General features: G+C 42.2%; 1 protein-coding gene across 3 annotated transcripts; it reads left to right on the forward strand.

Moving 5' to 3' along the window:
- The first annotated feature begins 3,211 nt into the window (after positions 1-3,211).
- kansl1a (KAT8 regulatory NSL complex subunit 1a) lies at positions 3,212-22,884 on the forward strand. Of its 3 annotated transcripts, XM_084669410.1 has the most exons (16): positions 3,212-3,263; positions 4,022-4,095; positions 7,982-9,488; positions 15,036-15,177; positions 15,815-15,898; positions 16,072-16,166; positions 16,282-16,432; positions 17,963-18,128; positions 18,467-18,619; positions 19,092-19,289; positions 19,595-19,749; positions 19,941-20,062; positions 20,258-20,315; positions 20,436-20,548; positions 20,656-20,908; positions 21,175-22,884. In XM_084669410.1, the coding sequence occupies exons 3-16, from the start codon at positions 8,050-8,052 to the stop codon at positions 21,379-21,381; spliced, it is 3,336 nt and encodes a 1,111-aa protein (XP_084525536.1). In that variant the 5' UTR covers positions 3,212-3,263; positions 4,022-4,095; positions 7,982-8,049; the 3' UTR covers positions 21,382-22,884. The 3 variants fall into 3 exon arrangements, with proteins under 3 accessions (XP_084525536.1, XP_084525535.1, XP_084525537.1); XM_084669409.1 differs by lacking the exons at positions 3,212-3,263; positions 4,022-4,095 and adding an exon at positions 5,064-5,536; XM_084669411.1 differs by lacking the exons at positions 3,212-3,263; positions 4,022-4,095 and adding an exon at positions 5,067-5,229.
- The last annotated feature ends 48 nt before the right edge of the window (positions 22,885-22,932 follow it).

Genomic DNA, 22,932 nt, shown 5'->3' on the forward strand with positions numbered 1-22,932 from the left:
CAATCCTTAACAAGGTATTTATTATAAAATGAATTGTCAACTGAAATGTAAAATAAGATGTATATTTATTCAAAGTTTTATAAAATGTCTAGACCGACATGTTATATTTTGTAATATAATACACATGCTACACTCACTGTACACTATCCTGTACAAAACTGATTTATTATCTCAACTATTTAAATTGACTGTGATCAAGTGTTCATAATCCAATGATACTGTGCTGTACTTCCAAATAAATTAATAATTGATACTGACTGTACTTGTTTCTTTTTTAGTTGTTCAGCATGTGTACATCACGTCTCTGTCAAGTCATTGTACACTCAAACACCGCTGAGTACAAATTTGCTCAGTGAACAAGGGGAAGTGCTGCATAATTATATTTCACTATGAAATAGTAATTGGTGCGAATTAACAAGATGGCATTCCTGCCAAAGATCATTCTGTCCCAGGATGTAATATATTTTCAACACAACAAAGGATGAGATAGTTGTGTTATATTTTCAATTTTTGGAGTCAACGTGATTATTGTTGCCGCTGTGATGACTGTATATTATTACTGCAAAAAATGTATGTAATATTGAGTCAGGTTAACATAATCTGTCATTAGACTTACATACTGAGCCTGTGGATTTTCACTTAACCCTCCAAACACCTTTAACATTTGGGTCACTATGACCCAGGGTCCAATTTAACCTAATTAAGCCATTGAATATAAGTGAATATAAGTAATTTGGCACAATGTTACAGCCATAAGCATAGAATATAAACAAATAGTCACAACTGTTTGGTTAACCCCCCCAAAAATAAAGTTATAAACTTACAAATGACACTAACTACAGACATTAACAAAGTCAGGGAGTTTGTGATTCTGTAATATTACCATAAAGACTTAACTGGAATAGAAGCTTGTGAAATTGAATTTTGTATTTTGTGCTGCTTCAATCAGATCAGAATCAGATTTCAAGACTGATTACAAAATATTTGAGTAACTGCTCTTCCAACGTCAATAAAATCCAAACATGCACTCATTCAAATGAATGACAGAAAAAAGCTGGTCTGACGATTTGCTCTCACCTTTGGCCTTCCTTATGCAGGACCTCACAGTGACTGGTACAGCCCCTAGCAGTATTATCTCAGGTCATACTTACTAACCCTGCAATAATAGTACTTTGTTTTGTAGTAGCTACATTTAAAGTTATGTTTAATTGTTTGTCTTCAAGTTTCAGTTTTTTTTTAGGAAGCTACATAGGAGGCATGTACTAACATTCATGTTTGATATAATTTTCTTAGGTTTTAATTTAATTTCGGGTCATTATGGGGATATGCGTGGTTGCAACAGCTTACTAAACATTTAATGTAACAGCACCCTCTAGTGACAGCATTGTATAATACATACATTTAAACCCACTGTTAAGATACCTGCAGTCCATGTGGAACATAGGATCAATGAACATGCACAATTTAACAGCTGGATCTGCCAATTCCTCAATCAATAAATTATATAGGGGTAAAAATCAACCGACTAATGAGCAAAACAATATGCACTTAGAAGAAGTACTTTGAAGAAGAATCGAAAGATTGTCTTCTAACTAATAGGTTTCACACCACTTTTAATGTGACTGAACAGAAAAAACGTACATTTTTCTTTCTTGCCACCTAATAATTGAATTATTAATAGTTGTTTGAGTGCCTATCGGTTTCAATACGTCCTGACTGCAATAATATGTTTGTATATAATACATGTACTATGTACACACAACACTTCCAGTGGACAGTGACGGAGCAGAGGTACAGTATATTTCAGGACATAATAGTTCAATAATTTTGCTAATTTCCTCAGCAATATAATTCGATAGCGGATCTAGCATGTTTAGATACACTAAATTAACAGATTTGCCATGAATGGAGATTTCTACCAATGGTTACAGATTCAATAATTTTTTTCATGAAATGACTTTTTTTCACGAGTCTTTTTCGAAGTATGCATTCTCTAACAGCATGATTTGGTCGTGTTCAGCAGCCTCAAAAACGGTTCCAGGCAGCAGGTGCCTTAAGGTGAAGCATGAAGCCCTGTGTGTCACATACAGTGTATCATTTAGAAAGTTACTTTTATTAGGCATTGGATTGGAAAATGTGGTCTCTCGTGGTCAAATCAGTTAGACTGGGAACCAGACATATCTCCTAGCTTCTGTTTTATTTCCTCTTGCAGGTGGGTCTGGCCATCCTTCTACAATTAAAACAGATTTTCCCTTTGACCAGAATCTGGTTGGGCCAACCTGTCGGTGGTGTAAACTCAAATGCATAGCACATTAAATCATGGGCTAGAAGGTTAACAGGACAATGGTCTGAGCAGAGAAAGGGCTGTTTCTGATAACTCTCTTGATCCTTATCTCTAATAGACAGGGGAACTGTGAACCTCTTGTTGACCTCGACTAGCTCCCACTGTCTTGATAGTTCTACCATCAAGGCTTGGGGTTCTGGCTTGGCCCAATCTTCTAACTCATACCAAGAATGCGATTGTAATTCTGTAATTGTCTTCCTGTCTTTCTAGGTCATCGGTCATAAGTGTTCATGTACTGGTGCAACTTCTGTTTCTCCGGGCCCCTCCTCCAACTGTCATTAACCCGTATCTCCTCCTCTGTCAGTCTGACGCCCCCTTAGCTGGCTCAGTCACATCTGACAAATTGTGTTAATCTCCTTCTTGTCGCTCTCCCTCTTGTTCAGTGCAGTCCCAGTGATAAAATGTTCCCCCATCAGTTGCAACCTCGTACCTCTGAGGCTATGGCAGCTGGGCAGCTGGAAAAAAAAGTGTGCTGGTCTTGGTCCACCTCTTCTGATAAGATCACTCTAGTGGTTACACAGAACGTATTACTTATTAACACTATTGTAGCCCGCACAGTTCTCTACAATCCCAGCCCTCCCTCAGTCTTGTACTTGAGACTATAGCTAGTAAAGTGTTCTCCCCAATAGTAAAAACAGAATCCAGTAATTTCCCATTGACTATGTGACGTAATCTACACAATCACACTTCTTCTCACACTTCACACCGAGTTGTATTAGTCTGTCATCATTCATTTATATTAAATTAGACGTTAATCATTCATTGCTATTACACAACTGCAGGTTCCGCTTTGTACGGAAACTGTTACGTTACGGACATATCAAAGAGCCAATAGACTGTAACCATAGGCAAATCACAACGCAAGTAGGCGTGTTGTTCTCAAACCATTGACCGTTTGTGAAGTGCAAGAGCTGAGCAGGTAAGCAATATTTTTGTCTTATTATTTGCACCAAGTTTTATCGGGTGTGACAGCTATCACAAAACGAAAAGCGGCTGCATACACAGAATATTAATTCCTTCTCACGATAAATGCGTTTTAATGTGCTGGCGACCACCAGCTAAACCAGCTAGCATAACTAACTAGCAGCTAACATTGCTGGATACTAGCTCGAACGTAATCATACTCATAGTCGACATTGACAACAGCAGCGATAGCATTACTATTGTAATGCTAGTTGTAGCTAGTAGCTAGCGTAGTTAACTTACTGTCTGTAGAAAAATTACAGAAAGATTGGGAAAATTATAACACTGTACCACACTACCACTGTACTATGCTACCCCCCCCCCCCCCTCTACACATCCACTTCACTGTCGCCAGGTAATCTAGCAAAGCTGTGAAACAAGTTGCTTCATAAACATGAGTAGCTAGCTACTCCAGTATTACTGCTAGACGATATTTTCCTACAGAACTGGAGCTAGTTGCCCAATATAGACTACTAATCATGACTCAATAACTGATCTCATGTGTTTTAACAATACATTATCTACTGTACTACTGTAGCCAAATACCATTATTTTTAAACGGCTTTTGGCAATGTTCTTTATGGTCGTTGCTGTTATCACTGTTATCACTGCAGTCAGTCATTTTTGGAAACGTGAGGAAAACTGTAGATACTTGAACGTGAAGTTTGACATTACGTTTCCTTTCTAATTTAACATGTATTACCTTAACCTTAGGGAAAAATCATTTGGAAATGGACCCAGTACTTGCCAGTGCGATCCAGTGGCAACAAATGGATAACACCGTCCAGGTATGTGAACAGTTACATTAGATTAATTTATTTTGACAATGATCAGTCACCTCTTTCAAAATGTACATAATGCTATGTTGTTACAATACTTGAAGTACTGTCAACTCTGCCATTAATAATTAATTGACTGTAATTAATTGTAGCATAAATAATATTGTTGCACAAAGCTTCTATTCACAGAATGATTTGCCCATTAGAGTGGTACAAGCAACCTTTCTTGCTCATAAGTTTACTCATAAGACTTTGCTCATTACTTAACAATATTTACTTATTGCTCATTAGATACACACCAAAAGCTAGTATTTGAACATAACAGGCTCCATGCACTGTGTTAGCACAGTACTATACATCCCTATGGCGTATGATACAAAAGCAGACACTGTAGACTCATCCCAGCCCACAAAGTCAAACACGACACAATTTTAACATTCCCATGCAACCAATGATTGACCTTCAAATGTGTTGTTTGCTATCATGGTGGGTGCTTGTTTTGAGCAGTTGAAATATTTCTCTTACTGTCTCTTATGGTCTCATAGATTATTTGCTGATGCATTTACATGTTGATGACTGCCTGGTTTTTTGATAATTATTAGCAAATGATAAATATTTCCTTTTGTATACATTTTTTCCTTTACACACAGTTCTTGCTTTTACACAAAAGAAGACAAAATATTAGGGAATAATGCAATAACAGCTTGGAACAGGAATATATATTGCTGAAAATTGTTTGATATTGGTGTCAAGATACTTTCAGCATTTCTTGATAATTATGAACACTGCATATTCATTTGTTGTAGCTAAATATAACAGACAGATTCATGACACAGTCGTTTTGAGTCCTTTATTTTTGGTATTGAGCTTTTAATGTAATTTTTTGATCCCGATTGTGTAGTTTATGAGCAGTACTTCACTCTAGTGGCGAGTACGAGAAATGTCTCCCGCCTACCAGCAACACCACCACCTCAATGTTTGTCAGAGAGTCATACTCAAATCCGAGGGAGAGGAGCTAAGCCGCCATTTTCTGAGCGTCTCTCCCTAAAACGCGAAAAAGCCTCCCAGGAAACTGGCGTTTGAGAGACATTTGCAAACCGACGAACGGAGTTTTGGATAAGGAATTGTTGTAAAATAACCTACGTAAGAAGTAATTTGGATAAGGACCGACATTTTTTGGCCTTGCCATGTATTAATAGCAGCGGCGAGGCGAGCTACCGCGTTAGCTGGCAAGCAAGGTGTAGTTAGTTGATTCGCCCATTGCTTGGTTCCGGAACGAACCAAACCGGCTCTAGATTTTGGGGTTTTGACCAAGTTTATATATTTTTTGATATAGGAATGGCAGATTAGTATACCGTTGCCGTGTTTTGGTCATATTACTTTACATTTGCCCTCAAAAACTGCGGGGGATTGTAGGCGAAATTCCCTCGGATAGTGCACTCGTCACGTGGTAGGTTCCTCCTTTTTCTTTGTTAGCAAGCTAGCATCGAAGAAGGGAATGACTTACTAAGGCTAGCGACGAGCGTTTGACACCCAACTATCATCAGATCAGAACAGTAAACTAGCAAGCTTCAACGCACAAAAAACGAATCGGTTCCAGAAACCAATGCAATGCTCTACTTATAAATGAGGCCATATATCATTAACAGATCTGTGTTTTTGCAATTTCTTAACTACATTTTTCTACCTAATGTTAGCTAGACAACGGTAGCCAACTAGCTGTGGTGTGTATGTGATATTTGGCAGTAACCATCTCGCGTTAGTTGTTATTGTGCTTGATGCACATGTCGGGCGAAGTCGTTTATAATCTTGAATGCCGTACTAGTTACGATGGTTATCGAGACATTTACCTGGTATTAACTTGCCCATGTTAATGTTATTACATTTGTGTCTACATTGTCAACCAACGTCGCCAACAGGGCACTAAATAACCTTTAGCCAGTTTGCTAATTAGATTGACAATGTATCTCTATCGGGGTGAACTAGATTGTCCAACCGCCAGTGGCGAAATATATTGCAGATCACATAGACAATGCTGTCGGTTTATTAGCTAACGTGCATAATTGTACTTTGCAAACGCATTAGCGTTTCTTAGTTGGCTAATTGAGTGTATTGTTAGTAATTAGGTTGCAGATTGTTGAACACATTTTCGTCTTGACATTTGTCGTCGAACATATGCTGATTATAGTGTCGAATAAACTGTTTATTTTCGTAGCAGCTCTCATAAACTTACGTTAGTCAACACTGGGTTGCATTATTTGCATGCAGTGAGTGCAACATTAGCTAGCCAATGTCGAAGGGGTTTGACTCCGATTCTATCACGCATCTAACACTAAAATATGCAACTAAACGTATGGTGGTGTGGTTTATGTTGGCCTGAAGTGAAACGTTCTATCTCGGATCTCGTTCGATTTGAAAACATAAATGCCATAAATTGGAGGTTTGGCCTTCTATTATTGCCCTACATTCTCAGTGTTAATGGATAGGCTACTTTATGTTTTAAATGTGTGTATAAAAAATAATCCGAAGAGTAACACTTTTTATATATAATGATTTATATCGTTAATGCGAACGATAGAATATTATGCGAACACAGACTGGATATGTCACAGCGAATGGGCGGTTTTACGTGGATGGATTGCATTGCATAATCTCCCTCGGAAATACCAACATGGCGTTGTGCGCGCTCACCAGAAACTGCGGTGAAATACTGAGCCACTTATTCATCTAGCGTGACAGATGATAGAAGCAGCAGAACGTATTTGTCCATTCAGATTTTCCCTAGAATTTAAATACATGAATGAGTATTTCTGTGGAGTGACACATCAATTCTACGTTGGTCTTTTTGATTGCTAGTCAAAAACGTTACAGGCTTAATTACGATTAAGGCTGCAAGTCATTGAATGCAAGTTATGAGGTGTTCATGTATGTAATTTAAAAATAACATGGCAAGTTGTGAAATGTTTTGTGCCATTATGTGGACAACTTTCCTTGCTTATGAGCCTCTATGACACTGGTGTGACTGCTCAGTAGGGCACATGCAAGGCAGTAGGTTTTGAATAATTTGCATTGTCTTGCCATCCTTTTGTCATACATCCCTTGAATTCAGTGGGTACAGAATTTGTTGAAGCGCTCCGGAAGAGGTTTAATCTGTGAAGGCCACCTTGTTGGTACAGGTATGAGTGTAGTTGGATGTTCAGTTACATTTCCTGTTGGGTATTTTGGTAGGTTTGTCACCTTCACCCCAAGGTCAAGGAGTGTGCCCATTTTCCCAATTAAATCAAACAAGGCAACAGATTGAGGTATATGCTTGAAAATCCACTTTGGGGATTGTTTTTGAATAAGTATTTTGTCTGTTGCTTATAGTGAAGTAACTTTTTTTTTTTTTTACCCACAATATTATTGCATGCACAGAGACAGTCAGCTACCACATAAAATGACAATCCTGTTAAGTGTTGTGGTTCAGACCTGCTGTTTACCTAGTGACATGGTCTGGCTGAGTACAGGCTATTTTACTGCATTTGTTAGCTCTGTTTTTATTTTCGCTTTACTATGACAACATTACTTTCCACATGTCCTGATCAATGCAGGTGGATTTCGCGTACGTTTCTATTAGATTTTTTTTAGATTTTCAGGCAGAAATCAAACAGGCAAGCTTTGCTGAAAGGCCTGGTCTAAAGTGTTGTCAATACATAAATGGATTCCATGTAATTTTTATTGGTGATTGGTTCCAGAAAATGGGAGTTTGTGTTAAATGATTGGGTAAATGATGGGATCTGTTTAAAAGACAGTGGTAGCTCATCCCAATCAAAACAGCATTCTCTATCAAATTTGTTATCGATGACGGAGCTTGTTTCATGTATCTCCCAACCCTCTTCCTGTCTCTTTTTCTCAGGCTGTCCTCTGGTGGGGCAGTAAGCGGGTGGTGTGGAGCAGGCTGCGGTGCCCGTCTCTCTGCACTGCATGGCTGCGATGGCGCCCGCTCTCACCGACGCCCCAGCCGAAGCTCACCACATCCGCTTCAAACTGGCTGCCCCGTCCTCAAGCCTCTCACCGGGCAGCGCAGAGAACAACGGCAACGCCAGCAACATCCTTATCCACAGCAACGGCACCACAGTCAAGCGCAAGACCTCTGCCGGCGAAGAACGTTCCCTGGACTTCTGTGGCGGTAACAAGAACCAGGAGCAGCAGCAGCCACAGCAGCTCCATCACCCAGACTCCGTGGCCCCAGCCTCTACCCTAGGCAAGCTCCAACCGCTCGTGGCCTCTTACTTGTGCTCTGATGTGACACCTGTCCCTTCCACTAAGGAGTCCATTAAACTGCAAGGTGTTCTCATCAAACAGTCTGTGCTGAAAAGCCACGGTATCCTGCCCAGCTCCCTGTTTAACGGCGGAGATTTCCTGTTGAGAAAGCGACAGACCTTTGAACTTTCGGGGGGCCAGTTGAAGAGCCTCATGAGCGGCAGCACTAACAGTGGGAGCCAGTCCATGGCACCTGTCAACGGGCTCGCTAAGAAATTGGCGATGTCCGGCGCTGGCTGCATGGTGGCATTGAACGGCAACAAGCCCTCTGCCTCGGCAAGCGACTCTCAGCCTCTGGCACCATCCCTGGACTCCAAGGCCCTGATGGGCACCCTTTCTGGGCATGTTCTTCTAAAGGGAAACTTAAAACAAAAGCATTCCTCAGGGGGTTCTCAGAGTGCAGAAGGAAACAACTTGCAATTGCTGTCACCTCTCTCTACTACGCCTTCCCTCTCTTCCCACTGCAAGGCTCAGCCCGATGAGCAGTTTGACTCAGAGCGCGAAGTGGCTCGTTTGGATACACTTACAAATCCAACACAGGTGTCTGTGACCAATGAGGAGAATTCTGGAAATATCCAGCAGGGCTCACCAACACGCTCACCAACATCACCGTTCCATCCCCTCTCCTCCACCACCTCCTCCCTGGGCAGCCTTGATGCCCAGGTGAGGGAGCGCACGCTGCTCAGCGGCAGTCGCCAGGGCGAGATTGAGGGCCGCCTGTGGCAGCTCCGTAAACGCCTTCAGGTGGTTCAGGCCAAGCAGGTGGAACGGCACCTCCAGCACCAGCTGGGCGGCTTTTTGGACTCTGCCCTCGGCCGGGCGCCGGATGCCAGCCGCAGAACGGAGGCTGGTGCCCCCTCGACGACCGCGTGGAGGACTGGAAGGCACTTCTCCAGCCCCGGGGACAGCCTAGGTCGATTCATAAAGAGCGGCTCCATGCCTTCTGAGCTGCAGAGGCTCTACCTCAGCGGCACAGCCAACCTGCGTTCGTCCGAGCACGCCTTTGACTCGGACGTGACGGAGAGCAGTTCTGGGGGGGACTCTGACCTGGAGGAGGAGGAGCTGAGCAGAGTTGACATTGAGCAGCGACACGTCAAAATGTAAGTGTCAGCACTTGCTGAGTGTTAGGACTTTGTTTGGATTAGGGATATGGCGAGTCGTGGTGTTATGAACCAGCCAAACAACCTGAAAGTGGTACAACACGCTTGGACATCCAGCTATGCGTGAATTGGAAAAGGCTCACAATGCCTCCCTTCTGCAGAATAACTGCATCCAAGGTTCATCCTCAAGCAAAACGTAATCTTCCTAATCTGTTTATCTGTCTGAAGGCAGCAAAATAGGACTGTAGTAGATGGAAAAGTGAGATTATATTTTTCGCTTATGTGGCACAGGAGAATTATATCATGGTTTTACAGTGGATCTCGGTTGCCACAAAAAAAAGTCCCTGCTTTTTCAGCTCCATTGTTTATTTGCTCTCAAAGCCACCAGGTGCTAATCGCAATTAGAGATGCCTTATTTCACTCAATGCTTGGGTTTAACTCTATGGGAAGGGGCAGATGTGCCAGTTGATAAGAGACTTCATCTTTGAAAGCCTCTACACTTAAAACATTCACCGTAAAAGCTCAACAACAGTACTCATTGTAAGGCTCAAGCAAAGCAAGCAGGTGCCCAAATAATAACTGATGGTTTGGTTTGAAATGAAACAAGGGAACGTAGGGGGTTTCATACAGAAGGTGTCAGTTTCAGATAGTTTGTTTTTGCTGTCTTCAGTGTTTACATTACCAGAGACTCGCAGATGTATTCCTTGTTCGACTGAAAGCCCTTCATTGCTGCATTCGAACATTTGAAAGCAAAAATAGATTGCCAGCTGGGTCAGTAGCATTAATGGACTTGCTGACCTGTGTAGGGTTTGTAGATGATTAACAAAAGCAGTTTAGAACGGTGATTTTACAGCCTTTCTCGTTGCCTTTGGACCATTGACCTAAATATCCTTGCAGTCATACCGAGAGCTAGAGAGAAGGCTGGGGTACTTGCGCATCCTTCATATTATTCTTAAAAAAGGTTTAGGTGGACACAAACTGTAACATCCTACTTTCATGTGCTCATGTATTGGTGATAGAAAACTATATTGAGATTGTGTTCTCTGGTACAGTGAAACAGTACTAACATATTACAATGGAAGGATGTAGCATACTGTTGGACAGCTGTGTTCATGTTCAGGGCCAGTTGTTATTACTTAACCCACACAGCTTACTATCAAATGTATCTAATGTTTTTGAGACCACTGGTATTTGACTTAGACCTGCTTTAAATTATTGTCAATAGTGAGAAATGGAAGGTTAAATTGAAGTCCTAAATTGGCAGTATTAATTTAATTAGCCTGCGTTCTAGATGCTGTTTCTTGTAAATCTATATGAGTGATCTAATTATTGGTGGCTATCCAAGATGTTGTGTGTGTGTGTGTGTGTGTGTTTCAGGAGGGAACCTAAATATCAGTGAAGAGACAGACGTTTTAGCTGACCTTTAGGCGTACTATAGTCATAAAGCCTTTTAAATTAGGTTGATCTTACAATTACATCTCAAAAACCCCACTTCATCTGATTCATAAAAATAACTACTGTTAGAAATGTTCTCTTTGAATCAGGTGACCACTTGGCTGAGTCATGTCATAGATCAGAATTACTCTGCAGCCTAGTAGCCGTGTTTTCCTTTGCGACTTTTCCTGTCTGTGTGTGTGTGTAAATGTTCCTGTCCTGTTGGACACATCTGGATTTGTTTAGCTCGACCGAGTTCCCCCTGAACATGAACCCATGGCGTTGCATAACCCCTCTCTTTACGTAATCAGTGCCGCTCTCTTTTTGAGCTCTCCCCCACTCACACCCCACACCAGCTTCCTCTATTCTTCATGTAGCTCCCAAGCACCAGGTTATGTTCACACGTCCTCTAAAGATAGGAGTTTAGAGGCAGTCTAAAGCCCAAAACACAAATCAATGGGTGAACCACACTCTGCTAGTTTGGTGTGATGACCCATTTGGCACATGTTATAGAAGAATAGGATCTGTGGCCTAAAAGCTTTGCTGGTTTTCAATTAGTGGTGAGAGTCATCAATATGGTATAATAACCCATATTCTGTTTCATTTCTTTGCATTAAAAACCCGCATGCTCAAGAATATGAAACGTTGAAACAAATTCAAATGTGAATATCTTGAATCAATTATTGATTAAGGCGTGCAAGTTTAACTTCCCATCTTTTTCTTCTTGTGCATGCCCAGAACGTTCTGTGCAAAGAAAGTGTAATGTGAACACTGCATTTTAATGACATAAGATTATGTTTTGTCTAACTCAAGCACTGAATCAACATCTTCATGGCTGGCATGCCTGCATAATTCCTGTTCATCTTTTGTGGCTGTAATTCAAATTCTCTCACTTTCTCAAATCTGTATACCCTAATTACATTTCTAATGTTCTGAAAACAAAAATGAAAAGACTATCATGTCTTTGTAGTTTTCAGATTGTATGCACTGATCATCAATAATACCTGTTTTTTGTTGTGATGGTAATTTGTTTCTGTTTTAGAAGTCTACTTTAACTGCCTTTTGTGTTGGATCGTAAATGAGTTTGCATGAATGGAAACGAAAGATTTTATATAGGGCTGTCAAAGTTATTAACGCGTTAACGCAATCTCACTTTAACGCAAAAAAAAAAAATAGTGCCGTTAAAGCAGGTTTCTTTTTGACCCTGGGAATCACCTGTTGTCACATGACTTCGACTGCCGACGGTAGCTGAATGATGGAGAGAGGGCTTTTAGATAGGAAGTTCTATTTCAATAAGTTGTGAGACGGCTCGTTTAACAAAACTAAGGCTGTGTACTTATTGTCAGGCTGAGTTAAGTTATCACCGGAGTACTTCCAGCCTAAACTATTGGATGCAAGCAAAGCAGACAGCTAGCAGCAGCAGTGTTAGCACTGTAGCAGCAGCAGCGTTCGCTCCTGTAACATGGCAGACAACACTCGCAAAAGAAGCGAGCAGCTGACTGGGTTCAACTAAATACAAACTGTCTTGTATTAAGGTCAATCTGTGGTTGCTTAAGTATCTGAAGTATGTTTGAGTGAGATTTGAATATTATGGAGCAGGATATCGTAGTAGGCTATGAGACAACATGTCTTAAATGTATATCTTATTTTCCAGAAGTCTATTTTTGTGGATGTTAATTAGAGCTACAGCAGTATAGTTTGTGTTCCATCTGAACTTGTTTTATGGACATTATCATCCAGTTAGGCCTATTTGAAGTTAAGTACACCCTGTTAAGGTTTTTTTTTTTTTGCTTCATTTATTGGGGTAACAATTTAACAGATTAAATAGTTTGCGATTAATCATCTGAAATAATGCGATTAATCACGATTAAATATTTTTATCGCTTAACAGCCCTAATTATATAAAAATGTTTTGGTTGTGCCTTGTGGAAACATTTACAAAATGTTACTTTATTTCTCAAAACGCAGTCAGGTATATCTTTGGGTTTCTATGATTTAGAATGAGACATGCCAAGATACAGATGAATAAAAGAAAAACACGAATGATGTTGATAATAATAATTATACATTTATTTAGTGCTTTTCAAAGTTCTTAAAGTCGCTGATGGCTAGCCTCTGCTTTTAGCTTAAGAAGGGAGAGAGACACAGATGTTGCAACAGTACTGAAAAGCCACAACTAGCATTCCTCAAGTAGGCAGGAGCTGCTGTTCATGACTAAAAAGTATAGTATGATGGACTATAAGTTAACGTGACGACATTGCTAAAAAAGAAGCCCATCCATTTATATTTTCAGCCAAAAAGAGATGTAGGAAAAGGAATTGGGCGAGGGGAATTCGTAAAGTTCAGCTGAGAAAACCACTTGGCATGGTTTACCTGCGGAGGCTAGTGTTAACATGGTGGCTAGTAAATACTGGGGCAGGGGAGAACAATGTTAGCGTAGCAAATGTTTTTTGGGGGGGACGACGACTATGGAATGTCATTGTTTTGACTAGTGAGCCAATATTTATGTAAATATTCGAAATATCAGGGATCCTGGGAAAATCTGAATTTGCTGTTGTGTAGGACCTGGCTCCTGTGGTGCATCAGCCAATCTGGATCCATGTGTGCATGCTCCTTTCCCCCCTCAAAGCATTCAGCAGTGAGTGAATCCAGCAAAGGGAAGCAAACAGTGTAAAGACCCGCCTGTCTGTGCAGCTATAACAACGACCCAATCCATGCAGGTCACTTTCTGGTAAACTTGCGTCCCACTTCTAGCCTTGAGCCTGTAGGCTTTGCAGGGTATTGAACAAGTACCTCCATTTTTTGAGGTGTGCTGTTGGTATTGACGCCGTTTTTTTCTCCCTCTTTCTGGTATATCGGTGCATGGTACCGTGTGGCATATGCTGTGTCTATAGAAGCGCTATGTTTGGGAATGTGCTGACGAGGAGTAAATGAGGTAGTGAGTGTTGGTGCTTTGTGCCGGAAAGGGGGAGGACGGTGTGTGAAGATGATGCTATCTATATCCATTTATTTATATTTATCTCACACACGCACACACACACACACACACACTTGATTCCTCACACTCATTGTGCCTATGCCCTTAAACTACACACCGTAGCTACAGCTGTGTTTGCAGTACTCGCATAGACATGAGCAGGTGACCTCATAGCTTTTTTGTAGTTTGCGCGTGGGCGTTCTTCATGTTATTGAGTTACTGATTCATTAAATATTTTACCTCTTCGTGTATATACTGTTAAAATGTTGGTATTTGATTTAAGATTAACTTTTTTAAGGTACTGTTAACCAGTGAGCAATTTATCAACATGCTTGTTTAAATGTCAAATCATCCAGGCAACCAAACGTATAAAGCACTTTCCCAAATGTCAATCACTACACAATCTGAAGTTAAGTGAAAGGCTGGGTGCAATCCAATGCAGTGGATCCTGTGAGCCACGTTTTCCCCCCTGTATTTTTTAGCTTCCACAAGGACACATACAGATGAAAAAATAGATTGGTTAAGGGATCAGACATCCCAGTAACATATCAAAACAGGTAGCTTGGGATCTGTCTACTGTTGCAGGAAAACATTTAGTTATGGCTGCCACAGACTGAACCAATTTAGTGACAGACTATTGGTCTGATCTTTGTGCAGCATACTATTGCCCAACCCCCCACGTTAGCCCAAAATTGCTTTTTAAGTCTTGCTTGCATTTCTAGACCAGACGGGCCTCCTTACAATATCCCCTCATACCAACTTGCTGGGTTTTTAATGGGGGTAAAGCATGGAAAAGGGTAGAGCAAACCTTTGTGCGTTCAGTGTTTTCATAGTTATATTTGAGGGAAGTTTTACATCTCCTGTTGGTACTGGGGTATATACAGTAGTATAAGAGCAGGCTTTTCCCCTCTGTGGGGTTGCATTTTTAAATGGCAGTATATTGTTAGTAAGGTTTAAGTAGTTAAAGCTGTACATTACACCAGCTTGGAAAGAACACAAGCAAATGTCAGGCATCGACTTTTCATAAATGTGGTTGTCTCCTGCAGGTTGCATATTTTCTTTCGATCAATATGAAATTGTGTGTTGAGGGGTGTCATGCATGTGATGGTACATTATTGTGTGTGTGTGTGTTTTAGATGGAAGAGGGCAGAGAGTCGATACACGTTGGAAAGGGCCTCCATCATCAGCCACTGGAACTGGCTTCAAGCCCACATATCAGACCTGGAGTACCGTATCAGGCAGCAGACAGACATTTACCGGCAGATTCGCTCCGGCAAGGTCGGTGTCAGTCGCTTGAACAATTATTATAATAATAATAATAAAAAAAAAAAAAATACACACTAAGGTCAAACATTTTTTATAGGGTGCATACTTACCTTAATGACATAAAAGGGAAAGTTCACCCCATAAAATGTTTCCCTCCTATCTGCATTGCCATTTATCCTTCTAGATTGTCTAGGTGTTGCTGAGGTTTGGAAATATTGGCTGTATAGATGGAACAAGATGGCACTCAGCTTGTGGTGCTCATAGTGCCAAAAACGACATTCGAAAAACTCAACAGCAGTGTCTTTTCTAGAAATCCTGACCCGGTTCAAGATAATCCTTAGACCTTGTTGTTAGCAATTTTATGTAGGAACTTTCTTCTGCTACCAAACTACACCTGCCAACTGTGTACTGTGCGGTCAGACAGAAGGTGGGTGCAGTTTGGGATAGATATTGCTGTTGAGTTTTTTTCCCAAAAATTCTTTTTTGTGCACGTTGAGTACCACAAATCGAGTCCCATCTTTATGGCTGATATCTCCAAAACTTGGCAAGACACAATTTAAATATATAAAAGCCACTACAGTTAGTAAAAATGCTTTCTTCAGCAAAACTGTCTTGTCTTTGGAGTTAAGGTTTGATGTGATTTTCTCAGGGCTCTGTGGAGTTGGGAGGCTTGCCCCCCAGCCCCCTGGTCGTAGGTGGGGTGGATGTCAAGACGGAGCCTGTAAGCTCGCAGGTAAGAATACACCACTGTAGGTTTTTTTGTTTTGTTAACCCATGTTTATTCATATTAATTCATACCATTTTGTTTTCAAAATCATTTAAACCATTTAATCTTTAGCACCATTTAGAATCTCGAGGTTGTATGGCATGTGTGGTCATAGACGAGCTTTCTTCCCCTCTTGGCAGGATGATGGTTCAGAGCGTCTGGAGCACACGGTGAACACCCACGAGCCGGGGCCTTGGAGGGGTCAGAACGGAAGGCCTGTCAACGGAATCAATAGGTGGGACCTGCTGCATTTATCAGACCTTGTGATGATATTGGAATACTTACAATGAAACCCTTCATTGTAAGGGTTTATCATGGCTCTTACAACTTGTCACATGTCCTTCATTTAGGGTGGCTGAGAGCATAGACCAGAAGCCTGGCACCAAACACCAACCCGTACCTTACGACAGCTCCTGTGTGGCTGCCCGCACACGGCCCTTACTTTGCTGCAAGCGACGACGGCTTGTTCACCCCACCACTGTCCCTAACCTAAACGGAAAGGTGAGTCTGCAAATGCATCTTTCAGTTTTATTACCACATACCTGGAATATCAGCCAAAAGAATACTTGGTTTGCCATCGGCCAGGATGTCCCTGTAGTACAGTACAACCCTCTACAATGCCAGTAAATCACTCGCATATGCAACCAAATTTCACACTATGCGACAACATTTCTTCTTTAATTAGCCAATGGATAGTTCCTTTTTTAAATTTCACTCGCCTGTGACTGAGTTAGAGGCAAATAATACGTTTAGCGCAGATTTCCATGACGCACCGTCGCTTGACTGCGAGTTAACATGATTGGCTGCAATGACAGCAGGTATATAATTAGTTATTTTGCTGCTGCTCAACAACGAAAACGGAGATTGAAGTAACGGAAATTCGCTATATTTGATGCTTGTCGCTAGATTTTTACACTAGGGAAGGTCAAACGCTACACTGCCTCTGTCGCTTTGGCTCACAAAAAGATCGACTTGATTTTACAGCACTCCTCATGCACAAAAAGCTGGATGCAAACAACCTTCAATTCCAGTCTGAGCAGAAAACACTTGAAACCTTTTTTGTTATCAAGACAATTTAAGATTACTGTTCCTTGTTCGGATTATTCTAGCTCTGCTAATTAGCGCTGCCATCTGCGAAAGAGCCTTCAGTGCCCAAAATAAAATAAAATCAGATGTCCGCAGCAGTCTCACATCCTCACTCCTTTCAGACCTGATCCTTGTTTCAACAGAAGGCCCAGAGCTTCAGCAGTAGGTCTATAAACGATTGTCAGCACTAGAGGTGGCTGAAGTCAAGTAGCAAGAGGAAGCCATTTGCTAAAAAATGGTAGATTAAATCCATATGCAACATAAAGAATAATTCAGACAGATAATGTACTTCCATTGTTTATGCATTAAATGTAAAAGGCCTGGTTAGTAAAATAAAAAATGTCCTAGCCAATGGCGACTCAAGCTTCATTGTGTCCGTAGAGGCTTGTGTATCATCAACATTATAAATAATATATTTTGTATTTATTTACTTGATGTTAAGATATAACACTTTAGTCAAGGTGAAAATTAAACGTTTTTGGATCACATCCCCGATTATAGTGTTCTCTCATATAACAATATATGCCATCCAATAAAGACACAAATGCATTTCTTTGTTTTCTAAAATCCCCCCCCAAAATGTATTTCTGTAAAACAAAATGACAAGTGCTTACGTAAGCATGTACCAACCAATTCAACACATCATGACATCATCCATCAATCTTCAACATTTAGCTGCACAGAGCTTCAAGGTGATGTAGTTGGCTAGCTAGCAACAGTATGATACGTCTGTGTTTGAGTGTTCACCACGGTCAAATCAAATTCCTCCCAACGTTACGCACCGCCTCTCTCCTTTTTCACTTGGAAGTACGACACAATACGGAAGTTAGATTCTCCTGAAACGCAGTTTCATCTCGACTTTAAACCTTGTTTGCATGCTATCTTGGAACAAACCAACATCTCGTCCTGTGTTTTAACCCTGAGGCTGTCCTCCCCTCCTTCCAGGCCCAAAGAAGCAACAGCGTACAGTGTACCTGCAGGGTGAACATAGCCTGCGTGACGTGTGGCGGTCGGCCGACGTCCAGGGAAGACCCCCAGTATGACCTCCCCACTCTAGAGCGCCTCTCCCGACTGGACACTGGTGTCCACCCCATCCTCTCCTTCTCTGACGGTGAGCCTCCAGCCATATTGTTTGTGCCTACGTCTCTCCTGTCCTTCTCATGAACTGAAAAGAAAGGATTGGAAGGTGTAATTACAAATGCATGTTTTCTGTCCGCTCCAGTTTCTCTACTGGGGAGGAAATTCAACGTGGAATTTGTTACTCCTCAGCACTTAAATGTGTGCTTGTAGATTGGATAATTGCCACCACCCTCTTCATGACGATTCTGTGTAAAAACAACAGTATTGTCTGTCAAGGTTTTGTTTGGATAATGAATCGTTTTCCAAATTCTCGGCATCATCTAAATTGCTGCTCCCTTCTCCACATGTGCCTGTCTACCTCGTCCTCAGACGTGTGTGTAGGCTTGCGTCTGCAGCAGGTGCTGAAGAGCCAGTGGCCGAGCAAGGCCCTGGAGAGGAGCAAGCCCTTGAAGAAGCTCGCCCTCAAACACAAACTCTCCTCCAAAGACAAGCACAAGTTCTCCAACTCGCTCATGGCAGTCAGTAAGTACGCATGCCTCGGCATGCCCATTTGCAAGCTTTCAATAGAAATACCTCACTTTCTTAAAGGTACAATGGGCAAGATTATTTGTATTTATGTTTGAGCCCCCTAAAGAGCAGTAAGCTAATGAGTTATTTAGCAACACAGACAGCTCAGTGCCAGTAGAATAGTCCATTCCAAATTTGGAGCGGCCTGCTACTTTCCTACAATCACTTTGTTCCAACAATTCTGTTCCAGCCAATTGGCGAGGCAAGCCTTTCTCCTTGGCTTATTTTATGAAAGCACTTTTAATGCACCTCAATCTGAAGGACCTGCAGGGTTCTGGCAGCTTAAACTGTTCTTTCAGTATCGCGACACACAGGCACACCAGATTATCATGCCGTATCAGGATACATCATGTAATACTCTGATAACACAGATGAAGCGCCCACCCTCCTATCCATGACGGAGCCCCTCACCGTCGTCTCTCCACAGGGCTAGGTCACTACAAGAGCCGGACGGAGAAGTCGCAGAGGCAACAGCTTGACAGCGGTGTGGGCGGCGCAGCCCGCCTGGAGGGTCAGAGCCACTGTAAGGTCGATCGCCTCCAGGCCCTCTCGTCTCCCGCAACGCCTTACGACAAGAGCTACAGTCGAAAGAGGTTCCGCGAGCAGTCGCTGGACAAGAGTGACTGTGAGTCACCTAAAACCTTTTTTAGACCGAGACATGTAATAACCATTTTTTTGAACTGCAAGAACATAAGTCCTTAGGGAGTGGGGGGTGCAGTGATATATTCAAATATTTTGTGGTTACTTCCTCATGGGTTTGGTCATATTTGTTTATTGCTAAATCTGTATAGCGGAAATGTATTTTAGAATAACGCAATGGACGCACAATGTGAGGATACGCAAGCTACAGCAAACTGGCTTAGTTTGGTTGTACGCACTTGAGACTGGAGACTGGGATTTTAATGAGTGATCTCTATCTCTCGTGGGCAGCCTCTCTGAAGCTGTTCCTGGACTCTGGGAGCCCCTGCTCATCGCTAGCCAGCCTGCACTCCTCCATTCACAGCCCCCTGACCCGCCAGCTATCCACCTCCTCCGAGAGCAACACCCCCCTGGGCCCCAACAGCCAGAGTGTCCCCAACACACCTGTATGCACCTTTTCTGCAGACCTTCTGCGATTTATATTTTTCCCCTCAGTCATCTGATATTGGTATTTAATTACCGGGTTGTGCCGTTCTTTGCGGTTGATGTTTTTTTTAAAGGATTTATTTTCAAGGATGTGGAAAAGGCATGGGTGTGCCTGGTGACTGAACCGGTTTGTGTGAATGTCTTCCTCTAGCAACCCATCAAGAGGAGGCGAGGAGAGAGCTCCTTCGACATCAACAACATCGTGATCCCCATGTCTGTGGCTGCCACGACCCGCGTGGAGAAGCTGCAGTACAAAGAGATCCTCACACCCAGGTGACCATCCTGACCACCATGCCTCCACTAGGCCTCGATGATCAGTAGCGGGGCTGAGAGATGTTCGAACCACTGTCACAATGGTGGTAGACATGACGCTAACGCTAGCAAACTAAGCATGATTATACGAATGGGTGATTGTACAACACCGACCCTTCTCAGAACGCTCACGTTTTTTTAACTTCCGATTTCCAGTTGGCGTGAAGCCGATGTTTTCTCCCAGCCCATGGCCGAAGAGGAAGACGACAACGAGGTAATGTATTTTCCCTGCCCCTGCTTCAGCTGGTCAGCTTATCGCTGTTGCGTGTTGTGGGCTAGGTGACTTTTTATTTATTTATTTTTTTACGCGCCTTGTTTTTGTGCCAACGTGCAGATGGAGGATCTGTCTGACGCAGCCTTCACACAGCTCCACCAGCCCTGCGAGGACCAGGAGCGCTCTCGCTGGACCTGGATGGCGCTGGCCCCGGCTAAGAGAAGGGGTAGCAGGTACGCAGCACCCTTTTTAGGGGCTCAATATCCCGTTCCACACCCCGTGTTCAATGGGATATCAGGGATCACTGGCCACTAATACCCACACCTCTTTGATTCCCTAGGTCATACAAATCCGTCGACGGGCGGACCACCCCTCTGCTCTGTGGAACCAATCCCCCCACACCACAGCCAGCCTCCCCAGACCCGGGCCACTGCCCTCTGCTCCACGACTACAGTTACGCACCCTCACCCATGAGCCCACCCAGCCCCGACGCCACCTCCAACCCTCACACACCGTGCTCGCGGGACTCGCAGCGCCTGCCTTCCAGTGAGGACACTCGCTGCTCCACGCCTGACTTCACCTTTGAGGAAAGGGTATGTCCTGGGCAGCTCTTGAATCTTCTTTGTGTCATTCATTGGTGTTGGTTGAAGATTTTCATTGTGAGAGAAGTTCGTCATGGATGCAATTGTAAGGATGATTTAGTTGGTTGTGGCGTCTTGACATTTTTTTCCGATGGGGGGTGGGGCACAAAGTGACTCACGAGTGACCAATTTGGGTTGAAATGAATCTAATTTATCTTCACTTGATATTTCGACGTCCCACGTTTCTGATGAGATAACGTATCTAAACTCCCATCTAGACGGTGGCACCGTGGGAGCGGAGGAACTTCCCCATGTCAGAAGACCCCGCCCCAGAGCCTGAGGTCGAGTCCGACGACGACACGAGGCAGAGGGTGCACAGCATCTCCGGTTGCCGAGTAACTGGCTATGGCAGACTGGACTCAGAGGAAGCGGACCCCTCGCCTTGTGAGGAGGATGTCTCTAAACAGAAGGCCCCCACCAACTGATGAATGACTGACGGGACGAGGTTCTCTCTCCCCCCCACCTCTCCTCTTCGGCATTAACAAGCAGAACCTCAAACCGGAAGAATATATTAAAAGGGTTCCTGTTGTTTGATATTCAAACATCAGTCTAATACTTTTCACAGTTTTAGTGAATATTACGGAGAAATAGAAGCCTTTCCCAACACTTGTTTTTGTCACAGGAAGAAAAGAAGAAGATAAAAGATGAAATGTTGAAAAAAATAAATAAGTATAAAACAACATGTTACAAAAAATTTTTTCTGTAGTAGGCTAAATAATGTACATGGGGTTTAGTGGTGTTTCATATGTCGCGTGCACACTTGTAGCACACTATGTAGCGGACAACTCAAAAGTATGGCCAAAGGGTGTTTTCTATTGACTAGTTTGCTTGTACTTCCCATGTACATTTTTAGTGGAGTGACGAATAACAAAACAAGAAAAAAAAAAAGAAAGAAAAAAAAAAAACCCTCTCATACTTCCCCAATCAACAGGTACATTTTGGATGTAACCTCTTTAACTCAGAGGTTACTGAAATTGTAGAGCACTTCTTTTACTGCCAAGGGTTTGTGTTGGTTTGCTTTGTTTTGTTTCATTCCTGACACTTTTTTGTATCGTCTGTTCAAACTTTAGGCTTTGTTTTTTTTGTTTTTTTGGGGGGGAGGGTTATCATTCCTTTAGAACGGGCTGCTCACACCTAGCCATCTCTCTCCAAGCCAGTGGGATGACTCAGTAGAAGGAGTGTGATGGAGTACTTCTCTGAATGCAAAAAAAGAAAGGAAAAAAAAAGCTAATACTTATCAGCTCAAAATAGCCCAGCAAATGGAGCTCAATAGATAAAAGGAAAAATAAAGATTATAGTCTTTATCTGTCGTATCCTCCCCCCCCACATGCCTTTATGGTCAGCAATATATTATGTTATTGTAGTCAAATTGAAACTAAAAATTCAAATCACACTGGTGATGGATCCATTACCCATATCATCCATTCTGGGCGTACAGGTTCATGCTAGTGAATTATTGGTAGATGTTTATACGTTGAAAATGAAGTTTGTTTCTGGTTTCACTTGACAGGAATAAGAAGTGTTCTCTTGCAATTGTTTAAGATGTAGCAACTATTTGCTAGAAGCCACCCAGACCTCAGGTTTTACAGTTTTAAGGGAATATTTCTAATGCTGAGAATCATTTTGCCCCTCAGTAGGTAATTCTGATCTAAAGAGACTGCTGTTGCAAGAGGCATGTTTTTGCCATCCCACAATGTCCAAATCTCACCGCCATTTCCCCCATGAATAACTAATTGCTATGCAAAATCTATGGTTGTATAATTTTACACCTGTGTTTTTATGCCACAGTCATTCAATCACTGTATTTTTTTCTTTTGTAGTTAAGCGATATGTCGATGTACCTGTTCCATTATTGCAGCAGTAAACCTAATCAAAAGCAGACTTGTTTTTTGTAAATAGTATCATTAAAAAATTTATGTTAAACTTGACATGCTAAGGTTTTCCCCTCTTTATTGCTGTAAAGTGAGAGAAATGAA

Source organism: Hypomesus nipponensis, chromosome 13, assembly GCF_054491055.1.
Source record: "Hypomesus nipponensis isolate SF chromosome 13, ASM5449105v1, whole genome shotgun sequence".
In the NCBI taxonomy this organism is placed as follows: Eukaryota; Metazoa; Chordata; class Actinopteri; order Osmeriformes; family Osmeridae; genus Hypomesus; species Hypomesus nipponensis.